The sequence below is a fragment of the Candoia aspera genome, chromosome 8, assembly GCF_035149785.1.
Source record: "Candoia aspera isolate rCanAsp1 chromosome 8, rCanAsp1.hap2, whole genome shotgun sequence".
In the NCBI taxonomy this organism is placed as follows: domain Eukaryota; kingdom Metazoa; phylum Chordata; class Lepidosauria; order Squamata; family Boidae; genus Candoia; species Candoia aspera.
In genome coordinates, this window is record NC_086160.1 from 47,145,186 (window position 1) to 47,161,325 (window position 16,140).

General features: G+C 39.1%; 1 protein-coding gene across 3 annotated transcripts in view; it reads right to left on the reverse strand.

Annotated features, from left to right (window-relative positions):
- The window catches only part of INTU (inturned planar cell polarity protein), a 36,246-nt gene extending 21,365 nt beyond the window's left edge, over positions 1–14,881 (reverse strand). The window contains exons 1-3 of one of the 3 annotated variants that reach the window (XM_063309786.1): positions 14,691–14,881; positions 6,737–7,323; positions 882–967 (exon numbers count right to left, since the gene is read on the reverse strand). In XM_063309786.1, the coding sequence (XP_063165856.1) occupies positions 882–967; positions 6,737–7,323; positions 14,691–14,842 (825 nt within the window). In that variant the 5' untranslated portion in view covers positions 14,843–14,881. Of the gene's footprint in view, positions 1–881; positions 968–6,736; positions 7,324–11,826; positions 12,057–14,690 lie in introns of those variants that run through there. The other 2 variants (XM_063309785.1, XM_063309787.1) reach the window with 2 other exon arrangements.
- Between the last annotated feature and the right edge of the window lie 1,259 nt (positions 14,882–16,140).

A 16,140-nucleotide genomic window follows, 5' to 3' on the forward strand; every position in this document is an offset into this window, starting at 1 on the left:
TGCATTTGTCGTATTTGAATTACCAAATGATATTCAGTATTATGAATTGCTGAGGAATATCTTTTTTGCTTCATATTTGTCTCACTGCAGTGAATTATCACTTAATGTAATTATTATTGCTTCATTATATTTATGGTTTGATTTTTTAAAATAAAAGTTAACCATCAGTGTCCATGCCACCCATTTCTATTATTCATCTCTGCATTTTTCACATTTGTCCCTATTTTGTCATGCCTGCTTTTCAAATCTTCATGGCCATTAAAGTTTTTAAGGCTCTACATCACCCAATCAGAGAACACAGTGCCATATAGTTAATCACATCTGATTTTGGAACTATGTCACAAAGTGCAAACAAAGCCATCCAAATGGCAAAAAAGCCAACTTTCCAGTTTGGGAGGGTGGAATAAGGGAAAGGACAAGGATCATATCTTAACTGCACTGGCAACAATCTGACTATCCAATCTTTCTGCTTGGTGCTAGAAGTTTTAATGCCTTTCCCTGACCTCATTACTGCCTTATTACATTCCAATTTAATCTATTTCTTGCTGTAGGTAGATAGAGAGGACTAGCTGGAGCAGAATGCAAACATTGTTCTAAACATATATCCCTTGAAAAAAATAGTGTGATTAAATATGTATTTTATTTTTAAGATCATCCACATTCTATTCCTTATAGTTAAAGGAACATGGTTAGAAAAGAGCCTGAGAGACGCATCCTAGGTAGGAACTATGTGCTCTCTTCTGTACATCTGTGCCCTGGCAACAACTTACTTTCTTTTGACAAGGACTACAAGAGTTTCATGTGTGATTCTTATAGAAAGCTAGTATAAAAAAACCCCTCATGTTTGTATGCTTGTCTAAATAAAATCAACTGTAGTATACCTGCATAGGACCAGAAATACAAGACAAAATCCTTTCTATATTTTCAGAGTTTACATCAACGTCATTTACAGCAACAAGGATATCACCTGAAAGCAGAAGGAAAAGCAATGTTAAGGAAGCAGACAAAATAAAATCCCAAACAATGGGTAGGGTGTTTCTTAAGAATGGCTGATTTATTGGCATGCATTGAAGATATATATTTCACTTACCTCATTAGTTGGATTGTTATATTTCCCTGTATCATATAATGGCTAAGTAAATGGTACTAAATCAGATCAATGGAATCCAAATACAGTTGCACAAAAGAGACTAAAATTTTCTTGGCAAAAATAATGTACAGTAAATGAGAGAAGTCACAGGATAAAAACTATTCATTCTGTTTTCCCAGAAGAAAGAATACTCCTATCCTGCTTATATATCAGATTTTAGATTCTTGAATTAATTTTGCAATCCCATATTTACATTAATGATAGTCTTCTAAAGCAACCAAAGCACCCCATCATAATCTTTAAAAGTAGCATGGGGCTAATATTAGGAATGAAAAATTAGTCTTGTCACCATTATTATTGTTGTTTAGATTTATCTTTCCTTTCCTCCAGGACCTCAGGATAGCTAATATGGAGATCTGCTTCCATTTTATTTTCTTACAATAGCAAATCCATGAGGTAGGTTGGGCTGAGTGAATGTGATTGGCCCAAAATGGCCCAATGAGTTTCCATGGATGAGAATGGACTTCAACCTGGATCACCCTAGTCCTAAACCAACACCATAACTGCTACATCACACTTATCTTTGTCCCCCACCCCAATTAAAAAGATAGTAAGAAGTAAAGTTCCTATCCAATATATCAGTTTCTTAGTTTGTGTATTTTTATTTCATTCCAACAAATACACAACCATTTTTTAATATGCACCCATCTGATAATATGTCCTTAAACTTTTTGACTGACTGCATCTAGAGCCAATATCATAGGGGCTATTTAGGTCATTGTTGGAAGAAATGATTAGGTCACTTAGTCTAACTTCCTGCTCAGTGTGAGGATCCAAATTAAAGGATCTCTGATAGATAGCTATTTAGCTTCCACTGAAACACTGTTCATAAAAGTGATCCCATCTTGTTGCCTTTCTCTGACCTTGTTCCCATTTGTCTGAAACCTTCAAGAGCGGTGCCCCAAAATGGACACAGTATGCTGTTATGTTATAGAACTGTTCGAATAGTCATCTGAGATACTTATACATGCAGTTATCTGCTCTCTTTCCTTCCCTTTCCAGCAATGTATTTGCTCCTGTAACAAGATATGAGCAGCCATCAATTCAAACCATATTGTTTTAGATTTAATAAGAGGTTTATTCTTCAACCACAAAATCTTCTAAGTTTCTCCTCAATAGAACCCTGAGCTGCAACTGTTTTTTTGTGGGTTGGGAGTCCCACCCAGTTGGAAAGGACTGCTATTTCCCCACTAGCCATGGACATCCACAGAAGGGAGGGGGCAAATGATGAAATATGTATTGTGATGTCACAAGACAAATTCAGTCAGTTTAGCATTTATGTCATAATGTCTTAGACAAGTATGTAAGAAACAGAGATTCCACTGTGATGTCACAATGCATATTTTGTCCTTTTGGCATATTGTGGGTAGCTGTGGATATTTCTGCCACTAACAGTAGCAGTGGGAATCTATTTTTAATATGCCTTTAACTGTAACATTAAAATCTTTCATTATGGTTGTACTGAAACCGTATATGTAAAATATAACAGGGACATCAGTTATAACTTTTACAGAAAAGTCAATCATTAGCCTTAAAAAGTATTTTTCAGTATATCATTATGAAGAAATACTGCAAATACAAGTAATGTCAGCTTCTACTAGATGCAAGCTCAATCCTTTACAACCAGCTTCTATTAAAAGGTCAGGCATTTTACATAGTATACAGAAAATTTAATGCGGGAACATAGGTCAGTTTCCAGGCAATAAATATGAAGTGAAGAAAAAGCTTCAAATGTCCTAACACATTTTAGAAGCAGCTAGAATAACTGCGTAGGCTCACATATGAAGCTGGGCAATTAAAAATGCTTAATCTTAAAATATAGAAAGAGGATTTAAAATATGATGCTCAACAGAAAAAGTCAACCATTCTTAAGATGAAAACACATTTTGAACAAAGTGAGAGTTTAAATTTTGTAAGCCGCCTGGAGTCACTGTGCATGAGTTGGGTGGCCATATAAATTAATTAAATAAATAAATAAAAGGTTATGAATTAACAGTATGTATTTATATGCAAATGAAAGCTTATCAATAGGGATACGACAATAATTTATAATAGTTAGCAAATAATCCGTCTTAAAGCTGGCTCTGGTGAAGGTGTGCAGTACTTTATGAAATTGTAATTAAGATGAGACCATGATTACACTTTTGTTTAGATGCAATAGCCAAGATGTTTATGAGGACTTTGTATTTTTCCTCTGTTGCTTAACCTATGAGAAAAATGTTAGTCTGAAGCCAGCTAAGTTAGTCTTAACCAAAATACTACTGCTTTTAGTGGAAAACTAACTAATTGCATCATGGACAAAGAATCAGGCATAACCCTTCCAAGGACATAAAATCCACTAGGATATATTGAAATATTAGCACAGAGACATAGAGAATACTATCTGCTTTATTGAGAGCTAAAACAGCATGAGTAAGCAGAGCACAAAGAGAAATGTAGGAGAGAAATGATGCTCTCCTACACAGGCGTGTCTATTTCCAACTTACTCCCAATGTAAGATCACACAAAATCTTGTGTCATATGAATTGCTTAAAGTTAAATCTAAATATTCATTTTTAAATCACGAAGTACAGCTTGCTGAATTTATTCTTCTTGTTTTAAATATACTGTGCTAACTTATATTTTACTTTATTTAACTAATAAGTGACACATTTGGACTTGCAGGCAAGCTTTTTGCCTGCGTTCTCCTGAACAGACCTGTCACCATCTCAGAAAGGAACCTCCCAGAGACGCAGTGTGGCTTTTGGCTAGGACGGAGTACAGCAGACATGATATTTGCTGTGAGGCAAGTCCAGGAAAAGTGCATCAAGCAGAACAAACCTCTTTACCATGTCTTCATTGACCTGACAAAGGAATTTGACACTGTAAACAGGGAGGCTTTGTGGACCATCGTGAGACGTTATGGATGCCCAAGGAAATTTGTGAAGTTGATTCAGCTACTCCACGACAGAATGACAGGACAGCTCCTTTACAATAGTGACACATCAGCTGCATTTGCCATTTCCAGTGAGGTGCAGCAGGATTGTGTGCTAGCCTCAGTCCTGTTCAATCTGTTCTTCTCTTGCATGTTGTCACATGCTGTCCAGGGTCCAAAGGAGGGAGTGTACATCAGGTGCTGATTCGAAGGCTCTCTCTTTGACCTTCGCTGCTTGAACATTGGGATGAAGTGCCTCCACACAGTCATTCAAGAAACCCTCTTTGCTGATGACTGTGTGCTCCTGGCGCACAAAGACAGTGATCTACAGTTGATGCTGAACAAATTCTCAGATGCTGCTATGCTCTTCAGCCTGACAGTCAGCCTGAACAAGACTGAAATACTTTTGGGAAGCATAAATTTGAGTGATGGGTCTTTGGACAAAGAAATTGACTCCAGGATCAGCAAGGCCAGCCAAGCTCTGGGGCAGCTGTGTACTAGAGTGCTCATCAACACAACATCCTGTCAGGGGAACTGGTGAAGAAACCACACTGAGTCAGGTTTGCAACTCTAGTTTATTGTTCTTGCCTCATACAGAATCTTGCCAGACTAAAGTTCTCTAACTAAGTTAAAAGGAAAAATACTCTTGGAAATCTAGGGTGGGGCTACTCTTACTTTCTTCCTCGGCCCCCCAATGCTCTCCAAGCTGTGAGAACGTTTATCAGCCTGGAATGCACTCTCCTCTCCCCCAGGTCCAAGCTCCATCATATCACCCCCCTCCTCGGACACATTCCATCACATCACCCCCCTCCTCAGGGAGACATTCCATCACACGTCTGTATCTTCACAAAGATGAAAGTCTACAGAGCTGTAGTTATCCCTTCTCTCCTATATGGATGTGAATCCTGGACTCTATACTGATGACACATCAAACAATTGGAGACATTTCACATGTGTGCTCTCTGCTCCATTCTTAGCATTTGTTGACAAGATTGTGTCTCCAGCCTAGAGATCTTTGATTGCACAAAGTCCACCAGCATTGTGTCCCTGATTATCAGAGCCCAGATGCAGTGGGTGAGACATGTCATCAGAATGGACAATCACCATATGCCTCACCAGTTGCTCTATGGTGTTCTGGAGACTGGAAAGAGACCGCAAGGTCATCCATGCAAGCACTGCAAAGGTGCTGTGAAGGAAACCCTGTGCCACTATGACATAAGCCAAGGCAACTAGAAGCTGTGGCTGCTGACAGAACCTGTTGGCAAGCCCTGTGCTATGAAGCCTCTATCAGCTTTGAAGACAGGTGCCCCCCAAAACTGATAAACCATGAGCAGCGTCACAGAATAAGACTCACAGTTATTACAACAATGGACTTCCAGTGCCCCCATTGTGCTAGACTCTAAGCTTCCAGACTGGGACTGCAGAGCTACCTCTGTATCCACAGATGAACTGCACAACAGCATGTCTTCTTTGAACCTGAAGGTGTAGGGGTGTATGTGTGTGTTTGTGTGTGTGTGTTCTGCCAAATGAATGGAATCCAACTACAACTAGACTTTTCTATAATTCAAACATTTGGCTCTAAAAGATGTACCTCACTTGTCAATTTGGAGCTAAAGTAGAAGCAAAAACCGGCACGTAAAAGAGCAACTGTTGTCTCAGAGTAAGGTAGCATGCTTTCCAAAATGCTAATCTGGATTTAAACAAAATTAGTTATTAAAAAAAATTCTCCAGTACTCATTTTCTAAGTTGCCTTATGTCTTTATGAACTTTCTATAAAAGTGGAGTTCACTGTCAATAACATTTTTTTAATATCTCAGTGGCTTTAAGAATTTATTTAATTCTAGCTAGCAATCAAGAGTAAACCTGTGTGCCAAAAGAGATACTGCATCCTTACAAAGTACAGGATAATATACTGTATCCATTCAAAATATTTTCAACTATATATGTTCTTCCATTTTTTTCAAATATGAAAACACATAGGATTTTTCTTCCTTCCTGATATGCTATACATAATACCTACATCTAATTTTGCAATATTACACTGTATATGAGTCTTTACAATAGTTATATCCTGGCAATATTTGGGTCAGCAATACTTTCTGAACTTCCTACCTATTTCTTTTAGTAGGCTTTATGATTTTATGGAGTTCCAACATTGCATAATCCTTAAAAATACTGTAAAATCAGGCTTCACATGTACAGATGACATAAGATTACAATGAATGAAAGCAATAACTAAATCATTCTTGGTTCAACATCCCCAAATAGCATACTTCATATTACTGTCAAACACAGAAAACAATATTGGCTATGATGTACTTTATATTTTCCTGCTCCTAATATCTATTGCAATTAAATTGGTTGCTTCTATGTACACTAGGAGCTGAGTTACCAGTAAACTTCTGATCAAGAAAAAAAAATATTATGAAGGCCCAGAAAGACCATCTCTTGTTGAAATTAGAAAAAAAAATGTTCAAGATGTGATTTGACTACCTAGTATGTTCTTGTTCTATTATGCACAACGTATGAAAAATTCTACTGCTCAAATAAGACTAATATCTCTCAATCCATGGCATGTCCCTTAATCAGAAAACCATTACCAGAATTGAAATAAGTGACTCAATTTTTCACAATGCTGTTCTTGTGAGGTGTGTGTAAAATATTGAACTTACCAATTAGGATATGTCCAGACTTTATTGCTGAGCTTCCTGGGATCAAACCATGTACTATGATTTTCTCTTCGTTAGCACTTCTAGACTCAATACCATCACTATATTTTTCAGCTGTGGTCCATGGTGATTGGTAGACAATTCCAATTAAGGATTCCAGAAGCTTGTGTTGGTCCTCTGTTGCAGCATTTGAGACTCTCTTTGGATTTACATAAATGTAGACGTCTTTGTATGGCTGTTGGTCAACATCCCTCATCTTATGACAAGAATGGTGTTTCAGTATGGATGCTGGGCCATAAGTATGGACACAATCTTTACTAGTTGCTTTCTTCTTTTCAGAATGCCTCAGTAAGAGACCTTTATTCTTTAATAATTTAGTAAACTGTGGCAATCTATGTTCACTTTTTCTGTCTTTTAGAGCTTTGTCATGAATAACCTCAGCTTCATTTTCACTAAATCTGATGTGGTTCATCATAGATCTAGCAAGAGAACTGTTGTGAAGGATGGTTTCCTCCTCATTGTCACTTAGTTCTAGGTAGAATAATTCCCCATTTTTCTGTACACTGTCCAACCATTCAGGTTCAATATCACTATATGACACAAAAACAAGATGACAACAGTGAATTTAGTTCATAATTAACATAAAAATTCTTATGAAGTGCAGCAGTGGGCCAAGAAGCTATCACTCAATAGTTTTACTTTTTAGATGCTTCAAAAGCACTAAATACTGAAACTGTCATTTTTGGTGCAACATACAAAAAACTAGATAAGTCATAATCTAGTGGTTAAGGCAACGAGCTAGAAACCAGGAGACTGAGAGTTCTAATCCCGCTTTAGGCACAAAAGCCGGCTGGCTGACCTTGGGCCAGTCCTCTCCCTCAGCCTAACCCACCTCACAGGGTGGTTGTTGTGGGGAAAATAGGAGGAGGAAGGAGTATTAGGTATGTTCACCGCTTTGAGTTATTTATAAAAAAATAATAAAGGTGGGATAGAAAATAAATAAATAAATAAAATAATAATGGTCTTGAATACTGCTCATAATTTTTAATATATAAAAAGTGTGTGTGTGTGTGTTTGTGAGACTGGGGGATTCAAATCTATTCTGTAGCACTGGGCAGTATATTAACCTATGTTGTCTACTTTAGTGAAATCCTCCTTCCAAATCTGTTTTTTACTCTTGAATTAAAACAGAGACCCCCACATTTTTCAAGCTAGCAGACACTTTTGGAATCCTAGGAAACTGTAATGAGTATTCTCAGAAAATGGCTGTTGGTGGAGGACTGCCATTCATAGAATTCTTGCTATAGAGGATGTACTCAGTTAAAAAGCACAGATTACCAAAGAAAACTAACTACCATCCCTTTTAGCCCTCTTCCCCAGATGCTATCTATCATTGTATTTTTGGGAATGTGGGCACTGGGCTCCAGCTGACCCTCATTTTAATTTTTTTAAGAAACCTTTTTGGGCCATTTGGGGTCCATAGACAGTCTTCAAAATAAAGATGATGCTAGAAGTAATGCTTGATTTTCCCATTTTAAAAATCTAAACAAATTATTAAAAAAAAGTATTTAAAACAAGGTAGGACAGAGTCTGAGCAGTACCAAGGAGATGTCATACAAACATATTAGGATCTCTGGGCCCCATGCTGAGATCTCAAGAATAAAACATTTATTTATTTACAGTACTTAAATATGTCATTTAAATAACACATATCTACAAATCTACATGATACCAACGTAAAGATAATCCACATAATACCAATAATAATATTGGTATACCTTGTAATAGGATTTTTAATTGGAAAACACCCAATAAGTCTAAAATTGGAAATTCTGATTGGATGCCATTAAATGCATTCCTTAAATTTAATTATTTATTTAATTTCTATACCACTACAGTGTACAATTAAAAAAAAAACCCAAAATAATTGTAACAGTAAAACAGAAATAAGGCAGAAATTATAACTCTTAAAACTACAGGTTGTCCTTCATTTATGACCACAATTGGGACCGGAACTTTGGTCAATAAGTGATGCAGTCATTAAGTGAGGCATTATGTGACTGCGCCTGATTTTACAACTTTTTTCACAAATGGCTATCATGTGACCCTGGGACATTGCAACCGATGTAAATACATGCCAGTTGCCAAGTGCCTGAATTTTGATCATATGACCACGGAAACACTGCAATGGTCGTGAGAGGACCGGTCTCAAGTCACTTTTCCTAGCGCTGTCATAACTTTGAACGGTCGCTAAATGAATGATTGTAAGTTGAGGACTACCTGAAGCTAACCCTTTCATAACTTATTATTTTAAAAAAGATGATCCAATTTTTCACTATCCCAATCTGAGATTCATGTACTGGAGGTAGACTCCATGCTATATATTAATAGTACAGAGAATACAACGGAAAAAAACTTTAAAATTATAGCATAAACTAGAAAACCATAATAACAAAATGTTCATATTCATCATCACACCCAAGAAGAGCATTCTCCATAGCAATATTCAATGTATTACCAATCTGCAAACACTTCCCAAGACAACCAGGTCTTAGCAGCTTTTCTAAATGCCAGCGGGTTGGTACTGATCTAATGGGTGGAGTGCTGTTCCAAAGGAGGAAGCAGCAACAGAAAAGGCATACCCTTGTGTTCCCTAATGGCAACAGTGCTTCACAGATGGGACTTGAAAGAGATCTACTAGATCTTATTAGATGAGCAGAAACCACTGGGTGAAGGTGATCCCACACACATGGTCCCAGACCACATCAGGCTTTAAAGGTGACTACCAGCACTTTTAATCATATCTGGAATCTCTCACCACCAACAGATGGACTGCTGAATTTTGGGCCAAATGCAGCTTCCAAATAGATTTCAGAGGCAACCTCATTGCAGTAATCTCTATGGAAGGTCACAAGGCATGGGTCATACTGCCAGGGCTTCCTTCTTCAGGAAATGATGCAACTGACATGCCAGTCAAATCTGGACAAAGACCACTCCAGGCACAGTCTCCACCTGTCTTTTCAGTAGTAGCCATAAGTCTAGGAGGACTCTCCAGCGATAGACCTGCTCCTTCAGGGAAAGAACTACAGTCAGGACTAGAAATATTGGAACAAGGATAACTGTTTTGGCATTTGGCCTCTGTACACCACCACACTGAAGTTGAAAGGAAACACACCCAGATGGGAGTGAAGTCAGGACTTTCAGCTGTCATTCAAGGGGTTTGACAAAAGTGGGGCACTAACCATTCAGGAAGTACAGCCAGTGGCATATGCACACACCCATTGTTGGTGGCTCATAAGTAATGGAACGAATGGCTTACAAGCAGCTGCATGGCCAGGTGTGGCCTGTTTCCTAGGTACCCCATGACCAATCAAGCAGATAAAAGGCCTGGAGGTGGTTTGAGTGTTACATTTGCATTTGGTAGCTGTTCACTGGAACTCTCAACATGAGGTCCAAAGAGGTGTCCATGCGAGTGAAGGAGGCCATCTTTAGGCTGAGAAAACAAAATAAACCCATCAGAGAGAGAGCAAAAACATTGGGAGTGGCCAATACAACAGTTTGGAACGTCCTGAAAAAGAAGGAATTAACTGGCAAGCTCAGCAACACCAAAAGGCCTGGAAGACCATGGAAGACAATTAAAGTGAATGACCGCAGCATTCCGCTCAAGGTGAAGAGGAACCCTTTCACAACATCTAGCCAGGTCAAGAACGCTCTTGAGGAGGTAGGCATGTCATTGTCAACATCTACAGTCAAAAGACAGCTTTATGAATGTAAATACAGAGGCTTCAGAACAAGGTGCAAACCACTGGTAACACTCAAGAACAGAAAGGCCAGATTAGAATTTGCCAGCAAACACCTAAAAAAGCCTGCCCAGTTCTGGAATAAGATTCTTTGGACTGATGAAACCAAGATTAACTTGCACCAGAATGATGAGAAGAGAAAAATATGGAGAAGGAAAGGAACAGCTCATGATCCAAAGCATACCACATCATCTGTTAAACATGGTGGAGGCAGTGTTCTGGCATGGGCATGTATGGCTGCCAATGGAACTGGAACACTGGTGTTTATTGATGACCTGACTGCTGATAAAAACAGCAGGATGAATTCTGAAGTGTATTCAGCCAAATGCTGCCAAACCGATAGGACGCCGCTTCATAGTGCAGATGGATAATGACCCAAAACATACAGCAAAAGCTACCCAAGAGTTTCTCAAGTCAAAGAAGTGGGATGTTCTTCAATGGCCAAGTCAGTCACCTGATCTCAACCCAACAGAGCATGCTTTTCATTTACTGAAGATAAAACTGAAGGCAGAAAGACCCACAAACAATAAAGGCCTGGCAAAGCATCTCGAGAGAGGAAACTCAGCATTTGGTCATGTCCATGGGTTCCAGACTTCAGGCATTGCCTGCAAAGGATTTTCATCCAGGTATTAAAGGTGATCCTTATGTTTGTAATGATGTTGGTTTGTTCCATTACTTATGCGCCACCAACAATGGATGTATCTCTTCTAAGGTTACCACTAGGCTGCAAAATCTACCATTTTTATGCTGTTGCCAAGCAAACTACAGACGTGTCTAAAAGTTGAGCTTTACTCAGATGGGACTTTATTTTATTTTTCTATCAGGTCATTAGCAGACTGAGGCTAGCATTCTTTATAATCCAATATTTTGTAGTGAATTCAAACATTCCATGTGATATAATACAGGAAACATTGTTAATCTTATGCAGATTGCTAATAATTGTCTAAGAGAGATATAGCACTCTTTTGCTGGATCAGATCAGATCAAACTATGCCTATGCTGGCATGCCAAGCTGTTCACTGGGAAGAAAAGGGTCAGAGAATAAAAGAGCCTAAGAGATAAATCACTGCAGTTCCTAGATGGAGGCAAACGAAAAACATTCCGTTCGGGAAGTTACAATTCCATACTTTGCGCGAACTCTTGTTTCTAAAAGCAACAAAGAACAGCGCATTTGGAGGGTACTCATCTCAATCATGTATTTCTAACTGAGCCCCCTACCCTCCGGGAATGAGCATAAGCACAGACAGCAGGCCTTAATCGGTTACAAGAGCGGGAAAGAAGCTCTCTCCTTACTCGGAACTGCCGGACAACGACGCAGAGCAGGAATCGCCGCCCTGTGTCGAGCCACCTCCCCCAGGTTCGTCATAATCCTCAGCCGACGGCTCTCGGGGACTCTCAAAAGGCTGGCGAGGCAGCGCCGTTTTCTCCATAACAAGGAAGTCAGTTTTCTCCGAGATCCCTACAACTCTGCCGCCATGACACTGAAGTCCGAAAAGGCAGCGCGTCATCCTTTCCCGCGTCTTGATTGGCAAAGGCTGCGGAAACCATGGCGACTGGAGAAGCGCTGGGAGACCTGAGCGGACCCCCTCCGCCCGTCTCCAAAAACTAAACTATCCCTAAAACTCCTAATGCAGACGAGGATTAAACACCAGCAGTCTATATTCTCCCGTCTCCGTTTTGCATTTGACCTGGATGTGTAATCAGCTTGCCTGGTAAAGAATTATTGGATTCTCCAAAGTTTGCATACTGGTTTGTAAGCATTCAGCCTGATAAAAGCATTGCCTTCAAATCGCAAACCTGCCGTCATGGTGACCATGGCAGCATTTGCTTTTAAGAGCAAAGATTATTTATCTTAACCCTTTCCTCAAAAGCCACCTGCTCCTGATACTTCCCCCCCCCCCCCCGCAAGGAACTGCTGCTCAAGAATAGGCGTGTTAACTCAGAAGTACTGTAGTCCCAAGAAATCAGTTTATTTATAAGGGATTTACAAATAGATGAAGTGAAGTTGCAGACTACATTTTACTGGCTTAAATCAGTATGTCAACTAATTAACTTCTCTGCTTTTTTTCTTTGTAGTATGTTCGAGTCAGTCTTGACTCTTAAATGTCTTGCTGACCACCACTCTATTTCCTATTTACTATCCACATATTCTATTCAGAGGTTCCAACCTTTTTGGATCCATGTGAGCATTAGGAATTTTAGAAACATGCTGTAGCTGCCAACTTTCCTGCTCCTCCATGCTCTTGGTAGGCTTCCTCACAGAGATAAAGTATTTTTATACAGATGAGGTAAACATAAGATCTAACAAAATTAAATTAGATTCTTTGGAATTCAATTATTTTTTACACAGTTTCCATTAAACTGCCATCAGGCTTGAACCTGCATTAATATCATGGATGGCACAATGAAAATAACAGAATTGGACAAAACAAGAAGCCAAGCATCTTCATTATTTTTTAACACGGTTATAGTACAGCCAACATCAAATGTGAAAGCAAACACAGATACAGAGGTGACTTAAGATTTACTGGTGGTTTGGGAGGATTCTTCGTAGAAATCATGAAAATAGATTATTTGAATCCATGTTTTATTCTTTTAATAAACTAGCAAGTACCAGATCCATAATATCTATGGTTCAACCTGTAAAGATATGATCTGATGGTGGGGGATATCCCATTTTAAAAAGTGCAGATTAAAAGTAATAGATGCATCTTCTCCATCCCTCTCTGTGACATTCATGTGTGTATGCTTATGTGTGTTTTTTTATTATATTTCTGACATGCTGTTATTTTCCTGGCATCTCAATCTCTAGCACCCCATTCTGTCACTTCCTTCTCTGAGCTTCTTTCTCTTTCATTTTTTAAAATAATGTTCTTTTTAAAGATATTTTATCATAAAAAGTTTTACAGACAGAAATAGAAAAATTACAAAATAGCTTCTTTCTCTTTCATAATTTCTATGCTATTCTACCCTCTCCCTTTGCTATTCCCTTTTGTGCATCCACACACAACAGGGAAGCGTCACAGGCTTAGCAAAACCCCAAGTTTACAAAAATTCAAAAGAACTTCAGGCACAAACAAACAAACAAAACCTTTACAAGTCAAGAATCCTCCAGAGTAGCTGAATGAGAATGGAACACACTCTGGCTGTGAAATCTTGACTGACCAGTGGTTGTACTAGTCGAAATAGAAGGGAATATGTTGCAAAAAGTCACCGCTGACCTTTGCTAATCTCAAAAAAAGCTAAGTACTGATCTGACACAGCCACTTCTCTAGTAGTCTCCCAGGGGTACAGCCTAGAGTGGGAAAATGGGGGAAAAAAACAGAAAGTGACGATACCACTCCCACGGTATTCCCAAGAAAAGAACATTATATGGATATTTCTATATAGTTACCAGAAATTAAGCTTGACTTGACATAGTATCTTACAATAAGGCATGAGTGGCTGGCTGATACCTGAATGAGTCTAACAGTTCATATATGCCCCAGCACACACTGGTATTAATTACAAGCTTTGCCTTATAAACATATTTTGCAGGCTTTCCTATATTGAGAAAGCAACTCCCTGTCCAATATTTTATTTTTCTAAACATTAAATAACTGTATTTTGAGATTGATCCAGAAGACCAATGAACTGAACAGCCTCTCCACAGTGCTCATAGCTATATTGTGTTACATATATGCATGAATGTGTACAAGTGTCTCATCTTACAATGTGCTGTATCAGGACAAAATTAACATCCTAAACCTGTCTGCCAAACAATATTATGTGATACTTAGACAATAAAGCATTATCATTTTCACCATCACAAAGGCAAAAGTTCTGTCTATGGAAGAATTCCATGTGGGAATAGTAGTCAACAGTTTAAGATTTGCCACATCAGTTTTGTGTGAAAAAGGAAGAGGCCTTCTGGAATTAGTGCAGCAATAAGCAAGTATGATGCATAATGTAAATCACCCCAATTGCAAACTGGAAAGACAAAACCTGTATGTACATCAACTTTCCCCAACGTGACATTGAAAGATTTCCATCATTTACTTAGGGAGTGTTTATCCCATACATCTGAGAGGAGCTAATGCAGATTAGGAGAGAAGAAATCTGCAGCGTATCTTTATTTTCACTGGGAGTCTCCTCGCCTCACAGACTTTCACCTTTACCTGTGCAGCAGGATGCTCTGAACCGAGTCTAGATCGTCCAAGTTCCTAGAGACCGGCTTGGGGATTCTTTGCTTCCTAGCGCGGAACATGGTGCTGAAGAAGAAAGCACCACGCTCATTGCCCGGATCGAAAACGGCGTCCGCAGCATCCATCGGATTTCATGTAGGACCTTGCAGATCGCTCGCCTAGGCAAAAAAAGAAGTTGAGGAAGGAGTGATGGGGAAGTCGAAAGCTATAATGCTTAACAGCCCCTGCTCCGGTGTATGGAGCCTCTGGTGACCTCCGCCTCCTTAAAAAGCCTCGATTTCGGGCTTTTTCTCAAAGATCGGAACCGTAGATATGAGACTGCAAGCGAGAAAGAAGCCTAAACTTCCGCGCTAACACAAACACTTTTCTGAAGATAAAAACTGCCCGTTGCTCTAGCTAGAAAAACAGATGGTAGCCTTTCACCCCTTTCCTTCTTAAATTATTCTCCTGGGTCTTAAAGTCCTCCAAAATCTTGAAAACTTGGTAGTGCCTTAGGGATTATCATCACGGTGATACAAAATAGAGGCAATGTAGTATAAGCGAGTGCCAGTGCCATCCCAGAGACACTTATCAGCACAATCAAGAGTAAGTACTACTGAATCAATGTCGTAGAGGACATAAAGCTGAGCTCAGGAAGGCACTTGCAGTTAGGGCTTTGATTACATGGTTGTGTCTGCCACTTTTACTTGACACATCTTCCTCACACCCTTCCATGGCAAACTGCAAATAACTTCTATTACATGAATGCAAATTGCAAGAATGTTGTGTAAAACATAAGCCACAGTGGAGCTAAAAAGGGGACATAAGGACATAAGATCATCTGGTCCAGCTGTCTGTTCTCACAGTGGCCAACCAACTGCAGAAGGAAGCCCACTAGTCTCCTTCAGAGGCAGTCACACTGCCATCAAGGCTAATAGCCATTGATCTCCATGACTTCCATGAATTGGTCCAATCCTGTTTTGAAGCCAACCAAGCTGATAGCCAGCACTGTATCTCATGGTAGTAAATTCTAAAATTTAACTACATGATGTATAAAAAAAGAGAGTTCCTTTTATCTGCCCTGATTATTCCAAGATTCAATTTCATAGGGTGACCTATGAATAGCTTCTTCTTGCCCACTTTATACGTACCATGCATAATTTTGTAAATCTCTATCATGTTCCTTCTCATTTGCCTCTTTTCTGGACTAAAAGCCCCAAATGTCACAAGCTTTCCTCACAGGGAAACTGCTTCATCTCCTTGATCATCTTCATTGCCCTTCTCTGGAACTTTTCCAGCTCCACTATGTCCTTTTTTGAAGTGCGGTGACCAGAACAGCACACAAAATTCCAGATGCAGACACACCATTGATTTATATAAGGGCATTATGATATTGACATCTCTATTTTCAGTACCATTGCTTATTTTCCCCTAACATGCTGTT